At 42.8% G+C, this 9,931-nt stretch overlaps 1 protein-coding gene across 5 annotated transcripts in view; it reads left to right on the top strand.

Annotated features, from left to right (window-relative positions):
• LOC310748920 (acyl-coenzyme A synthetase ACSM4, mitochondrial-like) overlaps window positions 1-5,382 on the top strand; it is a 25,180-nt gene extending 19,798 nt beyond the window's left edge. For all 5 annotated transcript variants that reach the window (XM_083585126.1, XM_083585125.1, XM_083585129.1 and 2 more), the window contains exons 13-14: window positions 1,521-1,640; window positions 3,141-5,382. In XM_083585126.1, the coding sequence (XP_083441252.1) occupies window positions 1,521-1,640; window positions 3,141-3,227 (207 nt within the window). In that variant the 3' untranslated portion in view covers window positions 3,228-5,382. The remainder of the gene's footprint in view (window positions 1-1,520; window positions 1,641-3,140) is intronic.
• Window positions 5,383-9,931: the final 4,549 nt, after the last annotated feature.

Here is a 9,931-nt window from a genome sequence, read left to right on the forward strand (position 1 = left end):
CAGCCAACACATTCTGCAACACACGATACTCAGGGGGCAAAAGCCACATGCAGTTTGCTTGCTTGGGGAAAGCGTAATAAATCTTGAAACATGACAGCGGCACTGGCAGTACTGCATTTCAGGGATGCTTCTAAGTCGAGGAACTATGAAAATGTTCTCAGTGAGAAAACTCACCTTAGCTCACCTGGGTACAAAGGAAAAGTCAGGGGGGGGGGGAACAGCCCAATGCATGATCTTACCAGGACAACAATGGGGCCTGGTCAGAATCTGCATCTGAACCATGTGCACCATCCCCTTCTGGCTCACCACCCTCTGGACTTTCATTCTCAGCATAAATGCCTAAATCATCTCTCAAAATGTCAGGGTTAGCATGTAAGTGAGTCCATCCAGATTGCTCACAAAATTCAGCACTCCTACTGATGACCACTCTTGTAGTATCCCCATCTGGGTTCACGAACCTCCAAGATTTGGCGTGTGGTTCGTACCCACAAAAGATGAGTTTCCTAGCCCTTGGACTTCCCTTTTTCCTTAACGCTTTTGGGATAAGTACATAGGCTTGAGATCCAAACACCCGAAAGTAATTAACTTTGGGCTTCTTCCCGTATAAAGCAAAATATGGCGTAGTATCAATTACCGAATTATATACTCGGTTCAGAATATGAGTAGCCGTCTGCCAGGCTTCCGCCCAGTAACTTTTAGGGAGTTTAGAATCAAACAACATAGCGTTTGCCAACTCTTGCAGAACCCTGTTTTTACGTTCGGCCACGCCTCCTTCTTGGGGGGAATAAGGTGTAGACAGACGATGCTTAATTCCCTTTTTCTTAAAGAAATTCTGCAACACAGACCCGGTAAATTCTGACCCTCTGTCTGTCTGAAAAGCAAGTACTCTAGTACCGAATTCAAGTTCTACTGCATGAACCCAATTTTTAACTGTTTCTGCAGTATCTGCTTTTGTTTTGAGAGGAAAAAAACCATGTGACTTTTGTTTTGTCATCCGAGAGACACAGTGCATACCTCGAACCTCCCATGCTAGCAACAGGCATTAGGCCACATAGGTCCATATGCACAAGTTGGAATACTTTGTCAGATTTCCTATCTGAACTGGGATAGCTGCATCTATGAACCTTCGCTCTTTTGCATGCAGTACAATCCAAATACTTAGTACATTTGTTCATTTTGCACCCTTCTGATAATTCAGGTTGCCTTTTAACATACTGAAAATTAATATGTCCCAAACGGCGGTACCAACAAATGGCGCCATCCATGCTCAGGAGTTGGGGCAACAGCAGGCTCAGGGGAACCCCCCAAATTTGCAATATTTAGAGGGGAATTTCCTAAGTGGGGTGAAACTACATGAGAATAGAGCATGCTTAGTGGATGTGAAATGCTGGCTGACTGCAGGGGGACAAGGGGAAGGGGGAATAGAATGGAGTGTCTTTTGCTACACCAAGCACTTGATCGCACTGAAACCTACTTTTTCTCTCTGAGTCATTAAAGCACATATAATTGGCATCCTATAGGTGGTGAAAGCCTTTGTCGTCTTGTCACCTGCCTTTTTATCACATGACTCAGAAGAATTAATCAAGGAGCTCCAGGATCATGTGAAAAAGGTGACTGCTCCTTACAAGTATCCTAGAAAGGCAAGTATCTTCCCAGGACCTAAGCAGGAAATGGCAGTGTGTGTTGAGAAGTCAAACTTTGGGAAATCAAGAAGTTGTGTCTCACTTTCCTGTTGGACTGATGTGATATGTGCCCTAGTGGCTTGGTGCTGATCTGGGAGACTTTTCCCTGCTCATAACTCTAGGTACAGGAAGACAGCAATGATTTCACTGGTTCTCTGTAAGTGATATTGTGTACGAAGAGAGGAAGCGGCCTTATCCCAAGTCAGACCAACAGTCTGTCTATCTTCTCCCGATTCCTACAACCTCTGTTAACTCTGCTTGCTCAGGTCTCCCCTGCCTCCTGCAAACCACAAGAGCAGGCTCCGGCAAAAATCACAATGCAGGGAAAACCGGGAAAACAGCCAATGCCTCTACATAGCACCCTACTTATTTCAGACATCGTTATATATCAGCACATCGTGATGTTTAGCTAATGATATATCGCGATGTCGAAAACCAGATATTGCCCAGCCCTGTCCATGGGTACTAGTCATGGTGGTGGGATCCTCCTTCCTTGTGCTTCAGTAGCAGCAAGCATCTGAATTACTAGCTGCAAGGGAACAGAGTGATTACGCTCCTGTTCTGCTTGTAGGCTTCCCAGAGACACCTGGCTGGCCACCGTGAGAAAGAAGAGTCTGGACTGCATTGGCTTTCAGTCTGATCCACTAGGGCCCTTAGATCTTCAGAGGCCCTTCTCCAGGTCCTTCATCTGAGGAAGGCTTGGAGGGTAGTGACAAGCGAAAGGGCCTTGTCAGTTGTGGCTATTCAACTGGCTATTCAACAAAGGAGCCACTGTGGTGTAGTGGTTAAGAGCTGTAGACTCGTAATCTGGGGAACCGGGTTCGTGTCTCCGCTCCTCCACATGCAGCTGCTGGGTGACCTTGGGCTAGTCACACTTCTCTGAAGTCTCTCAGTCCCACTCACCTCACAGAGTGTTTGTTGTGGGGAGGGAAGGGAAAGGAGAATGTTAGCAGCTTTGAGACTCCTTAGGGTAATGATATAGCAGGATATCAAATCCAAACTCTTCTTCTTCATCATCTGTGGAATGCTGTCTCCAGCAATGTCCATCTGGTGCCTTCACTGACATATTTTCAGCGTCAGGTCAAGCCTTTCCTTTTTCCAGCCAGGCCTTAGGATAACCGTGATGCTATCCTTTTCTTCCCAGTGTGCTACCAAAGCTTCCTCCAGCTGTTACAAGAGTTGTTTGGTAGCTTTGTAAGGTATAATATATTTATATTAATTTTTGTATGCCTGTTAAGTTGCTTGGAGGCCTTCAAGTAACAAACAAGTCTAATGAATAATAACAATGGTCACAGACTGGAGACGTTTTCAGAGGGGAGATGTTGTTGTTGTTGTTGTTGTTGTTGGCTGGAAGAAGCCATTAAGTTGACACTTCCACTCACATGAAAAGCACTAAACTCTTGTGAGCCATGGTAATGTGACTGTGATAAATGACGTCAATGTCTTTTACTTTGCTAGGTCGAGTTTGTCCAAGAGCTGCCAAAGACAGCTGCAGGGAAAATGCGAAGGAACGTTTTGCGGAAAAGAGAGTGGGGGACTGTCTAGCTTCGGAAGGACATTTGCATATGCAGAATTGTCCTGCAATCAGCCTTTTGCTCTGACGATGGAGAGTTTCCCCATCTTGCCTTTATACCCTAATCTATTGCTAAGTTCTGATATCTGATATTCACATTCTCCAGCAACAATAACTATACTTTCTCCTAAGTTTGCTTCTCTTCATATGAATATCTCAACATTCCACCATTCTTCTTGGCTTTACCTTTTCGGCATGACTTTCTATGCCAAAATACCAGTATGCTTTCTCTGCAGGCCAACTGTTTTGAAAAGGCACGAGCCTTAAAATGAGCAGAGAGTGTCACTTCACAACTCTTCACACCATGGACCCATGAAAAAGATGGGCAAATTGCCATGTGAAACTCCCGTGATTTTCCAGGTTGATGGGCTGCAAATTGATTTTTTTTCTAAACCCAAATCACACGGAAATGAGCATGAAACCTACACTACATTCCATTCCTTTAGTTCTCCAGAGCTGCCTTTCTACATCATGTGAACGCTCAAATATCATGGGCAAAATAACAGCTAGGGGAACGTCAGGAGAATGGAATTAATTGCAGTGAGAATGCAGCCTTTGTTGCCAAAGTGAACCTGCAATACATCAGGAATTCTTCACCGTTACATGTTTATTATTATTATTTCCTGTGGCCCTTCAGATGAAGGTGGTGGGTTCCATCTCCCATCCATCACAAGACGGCATGGCTAATGGTTAGAAATGATGGGAGTTGTAGTCCAGCAACATCTGGAGAGACCCAGCTATGTAGAATGCAATGGATGTGTAGTTTGCTACAGCTTGCAGTTCTTCAGCTCATTCTAGGGATGGGCAAATTTGTTGATTCTGGTTTCTAGTTTTTCCAATCTTAAATCGGTTTCTAGATTAGCTTGTCTTAGTCTGCGCAAAAACCCATAGGCATTCCTGCCGGCATTTCTCCTAATAGATGCATTTTTGTATGCAACACTACCTAATTTATAGATTTTTGTGAACAATTTCCCATAACATAACAAATTTTGGGGTATTATTTTCATGTGCGCACTTCTAGGTGCATCTATGTACAAATTCTTTGGTTGGAAAACTTCATTGCAAAATTCAGTAAAATGTCGGTTTTAAAGGAGAGCTGCATTCCCTCCCCCCCCCCCCATGTATTGGTTCGGGAAGTGCAAATCTGGTAATTTTGTATTAAAATATGAACTGAACTAATCTCTATCCCAATCCCAAAGTCATTCATATATTTCCCTTCCTTTGTGTTGCTGATGAGCATGGTTGCACATGGTTGTAAAGCAAGATGAGCTCCGCAACCCCAGAGTCGTCTACGACTGGACTTAACTGTCAGTGGTCCTTTGGTAAAGGACCCCTGGATGGTTAAGTCCAGTCAAAGGTGACTATGGGGTTGCGGCACTCATCTCGCTTTCAGGCCGAGGGAGCAGGCGTTTGTCCACAGACAGCTTTCTGGGTCATGTGGCCAGCATGACTAAACCGCTTCTGGCAAAACGGGACACCGTGATGGAAACCAGAGTGCATGGAAATGCCATTTACCTTCCCGCCACAGTGGTAGCTATTTATCTACTTGCACTGGCATGCTTTCGAACTGCTAGGTTGGCAGGAGCTGGGACAGAGCAACAGGAGCTCACCCCGTCATGGGGATTCAAACTGCCGACCTTCCGATCAGCAAGCCCAAGACGCTCAGTGGTTTAGACCACAGCGCCACCTGCTCCCTTAACACTCATCTAATCAACATACAACTGGCCCACCCCTTTGTGACATCTCAGTAATTTAACCAAGTGCAGCCATAGGAGACAAGACACCACTGAATGCCAAAGTTCATGGCGACATCAGAGCAAATCTGTCGCTGTTGCAAAATACCCTTGCAAAATGCCATAGGCTGTGATCCTTCTCAATGTATATACATATATTGAAGAACATTAGTTCTTTGCACTGTTTTGCAGAAACACGTGGGTCAGAAATGCCACGTAGCCTATGTATATTTTCCCTTGCATTCTACCAACCATAATTTTATAAGACATTAATGTACATGAAACCTTTATGTCATGCTGCCCACTGTGCAACATGTTTGCAGAGCTGACCTTTGCATTTCTTCAAAGGAAAAAGTTTTCTGATTGTACCAAATAAATAATCGCTGGAAATAAAGGTGTTTTCACTCTTTTTTTGGGGGGGGATATTTATTAAAGTTTTCACAATACAACAAAAGAAACAAACTAATAAAGAAAATAATCGCTGGAAATAAAGGTGTTTTCACTCTTTTTTTTAGGGGGGAATATTTATTAAAGTTTTCGCAATACAACAAAAGAAACAAACTAATAAAGAAAAGAAAGAAATGAAAGAACGAAGGAAGGAAGGAAGGAAGGAAGGAAGAGAAAAAGAAACTATAAGATCCTCCCTCAACACTATATCTTAAATTTCATCCCCTACAAAGAAAGGGGTTTTCTCATTCCTTACACACATGTGAAATATCTGAAAGAAAGCTTCCTCCCCTATTGACCAGCCCAGGAATTAAGATCATCAAAGGAGATCTTCCTGGTGGTGCCACCACTCTCAGAGGTTCAAAGTGGGTCTTTAGTTAGAGGGCCTTCTCAGTGATGGCACCAAGAATATGAAACTACCTCTTCACAAAGATACATGTGGCACCAGCTCTTTACAGGTCTCAATGGTTGCTGAAGACACAGCTCTTTAACCTGGCCTTCAAAAACTGAAGAGATTATTTCAGTGTCCTCCCTGTAATATGTTCTATGGGTTATTGATTTTGGAGTTGTATTTTGGGGGGAGGGGATTATGGTTAACAGTAACTAGTTTCTACTGTTTTGCTTGTGTTTTTATAGGCAGTAATCTCCCTGGAACCTTCTTTTGAAGGCATTAGGCAAATTCTAAGGTGTCAAAAAACAATAAAATAAATTTAATAAATACCTAGAGTGGGCACACATACACAGGTGCATAAACCATTTTCTGAAACGGTGCAATCCCAAAGCCATTTTGACTCTCTTAAATGACCCCAAATATTTCTCTGCTGTAGAAGGACGTATCTGGGGAAGAATAACTTTCCAAATAGTTATTTGTCACTTGTAAATCCTGTAAATAAATAAACTGCTTGGAATGGAACCTCTGCAAATCCGGTTTGGCAAGTATCTGTTAAGCAGGAGATGTAAAATGGAGATGTAATATGGGCAATGCTTCTTTGAAACACGTATTTTTAACAATGTCCCACACTAAGTTTTGGGAGAAAGTGTTGCATTGTATAAATAACACGTCATGGAGGAATTTAAGATTTTCAAATGTGAACATTCTTTTGAACTATATACCTATTGTATGGAAAGTGAAAACGGAACAGTGAAAATGGATCCTACGTGCCATAACGGTGGCTAAGAAATTGATATTGATGAACTGGAGGAATAGAGATATGATTCCCCTTAATCAATGGCTTGACAATATGACAGCATTAGCAACATATGAACAGACTGCATATAGACACAGACTTTCTTTGGATGGATATAATGATATATGGAATGACTTTACACAAAATATATTAAGTTATTGATAAAGATATTTGTACTTGGCTAATAAGACTATACACGTCTGTATACAGCATATGGAACTGTAATTGAGTGTTTTTCTTTTATTTCTATTTTCATTCATGTTTTTCTTTTTTCTTATTCTTTTTCATCACTCTTTTTTATAAGCGAAATTCTTCTAATAAAATACTAATTTAAAAAAGCAGAGAAGACTGTCAATAGAGCATCTTCTGTGTATCAGTAGGTACAAATTTGTGAACGGGAATCAGGAACTAAGGTTGCCATATTTCAAAAGGTAAAAAGTAGGACACTCCGAAATTTGTTGTGCTTTTAAAGACAAACCCCAAACGCCAAAAAAAGGATGACCCAGACTGGTCTAGATAGGGCAACCAGCAAACATTATCAGATATATTCACAGACGTGAGACAAGCTACACTCTCAAATTTATGTTGTAGACCACCTCTTTCTGTGACACATGTATGATGCTTTTGGGGTGTCCTTGGCTAAGGAGCTGGGCAGTTTCAAAAGTCTTTAAAAGGTTTTGCACACTTTTGTTCTGGGTCCTCACCTCCTGGGCGGGGTGGATTCTGTTGCAATAGAATAATAAAGATCTGCCTTGCTTTCACTGGCTCCCACCTTAGCTCATTCTTCTCTGACCGATAACAACCTTGGGGGACTCTGAATCCCTTAATGTAAAAGCCCTCCCTCCCTTAATTTCCCTATTTTCTGGTAACAAAGAGCAGGCAAATCATCCATTTTACTTTTTCCCAATATCTCTGTACTCATTGTATCCTTGTTATATGGAAGGCAGAATAACTAATCATTCTCTGCTGTGGTTTCAGGAGGATTTTCAGACTCGCTTCAAATTTTAAGCTGATCAGACCACAAATACTCATGCTTTGGATGTTCCTAAATTTCAAACGGCTGAAAATTCAGAGCAGGCATTTAGGTTTGCAGTGAAAACATCTAGCGATCCAGAAATGAAAATGATAGTTTGTACGTGGTACCTTGGTTTACAACTATACAGTGGTACCTTGGGTTAAGAACTTAATTCGTTCTGGAGGTCCGTTCTTAACCTGAAACTGTTCTTAACCTGAGGTATCACTTTAGCTAATGGGGCCTCCCACTGCCGCTGCGCCGCCGGAGCAGGATTTCTGTTCTCATCCTGAAGCAAAGTTCTTAATCCAAGGTACTGTTTCTGGGTTAGTGGAGTCAGTAACCTGAAGCATCTGTAACCTGAGGTACCACTGTAATCCGTTCCAGAGGTCCATTTGTAAACCAAAACAGGTTGTAACCCAAGGCGTGCTTTCACCAATGGGGCCTCCAAAAAATTTTTTGTTTGTAATCCCCCCCCACCAAAAAAAGGGGGTTGTAATCCAAAAAAATGTTGCAAACCGGGACATGCATTTCTGGGTTTGATGTGTTTGTAATCCAAAATGTTTGCAAACCAAGATGTACGCAAACCATGATACCACTGTACGATAATAGTTTGCAGCTGAGCGCTCAATGTACTTCACAGCCAGTTAGTACAGATGATACCCAATTAGAATTGTAGCTTTAGAAGGGACCCTGAAGATCATCTGATCCCACCCCCTGCAATGCAAGAATATGCAGCTGTTCCCCATACAGGGATGGAACCTGCAACCTTGGCATTGTCAGCACCACACTCTAACCAACTGAGCTATCCAAGCTGGTGGACCAATGGACTGACTCACTATGTTGTTGCTCTGAACACAGATCTCAGAGATTTCTTTAAAGCCCTTGAACACAGAGAGATAGGAGGATCTTTTGGGTCACTCTAGGAATGAAGGGGGTGGGGGAGAGAATGTTAAGAAATCTGCATGCAGATGTAAATGTTTACCCTGTTGCTTTCATTCCCTCCTCAAACTGTTGCCTGAGAAGGGTCAAAGTACCATCATATTTTACGGATTATGTCAATTATTAGAGGACAGTGGCATCCAGTACTTGGCCACACACCTTTTTGCTGTGGAAGTGCAGGCCAAGGCAATTCAGGACCCTCAGTGCGTATGATGTTCTCCAAGCAATAGCTGCCACAACTGCTCTGAAGACAGAGCTGCCCTGAGAAGAGACAGAACCCAGTGAAGAAGCCCTTTCTCCTAAAAACCTTTTGCTCCAGTTCCTGACCTACCAGAACTCTCAGGTTAGTGTTCTGTCCAGATGGGCCTAAATCCCCAACTCCATTTGAACAGCAAAAATGGCACTGAAATATTGCATTTTATCCAGCAGGTGTTGAATGAGCATTTCTCTTTCTTCCTCTTCATTTATGGCATGGGTGGTAAAGTCCTCCAAACATTCTTAGACTACAACCCCCTATAACCCTAGCTAACTTGGGCACTGGTCGGGGATAATGGGAGTTGTTGTTCAGCAACAGCAGGCTGAACAACAGTGTGAACTGGCAGTGAACTGGCAGTATGGTGTAGTGGTTCAAGTGCCAGACTAGGATTTAGGAGGCCAGGGTTAAATCCCTACTCAGCCATGAAGCTTATTCAATGTCATAAAAACATAAGCAAGAATATATATATATATTTATAAATGTATTTGCATTGTTGTAATATGATATACACAGGACGCGGGTGGCGCTGTGGTCTAAACCACTGAACCTAGGGCTTGCCGATCGGAAGGTTGCGGTTCAAATCCCCATGACAATGTGAGCTCCAGTTGCTCGGTCCCTGCTCCTGCCAACCTAGCAGTTCGAAAGCACACCAGTGCAAGTAGATAAATAGGTACCGCTCTGGCGGGAAAGTAAACGACGTTTCTGTGCGCTGCTCTGGTTTGCCAGAAGGGGTTTACTCATGCTGGCCACATGACCCGGAAGCTGTAGGCCGGCTCCCTCGGCCAGTAAAGCAAGATGAGCGCCGCAACCCCAGAGTCATCAGCGACTGGACCTAATGGTCAGGGGTCCCTTTACCATTACCCTTTAATATACAAATACACACACAAACTTCTGTATATATGTGTGTATGTGTGAATAGTTCTGTTATCAACTCACTTACATTGTCAATTCAATAAACAAGAGTGGGAGGAAATAACAACAACAACAACAATTGTGGGATGAACAAATTGTTTAATGGGAAGATGTCTAAACAAATCCGGATGTGTGCTCATTGTCATATAACCTCTCCAACACATCAGAACAAATGCTAATGGCTGGG

The sequence above is a fragment of the Podarcis filfolensis genome, assembly GCF_964270895.1.
Source record: "Podarcis filfolensis genome assembly, chromosome: 14".
Lineage (NCBI taxonomy): Eukaryota > Metazoa > Chordata > Lepidosauria > Squamata > Lacertidae > Podarcis > Podarcis filfolensis.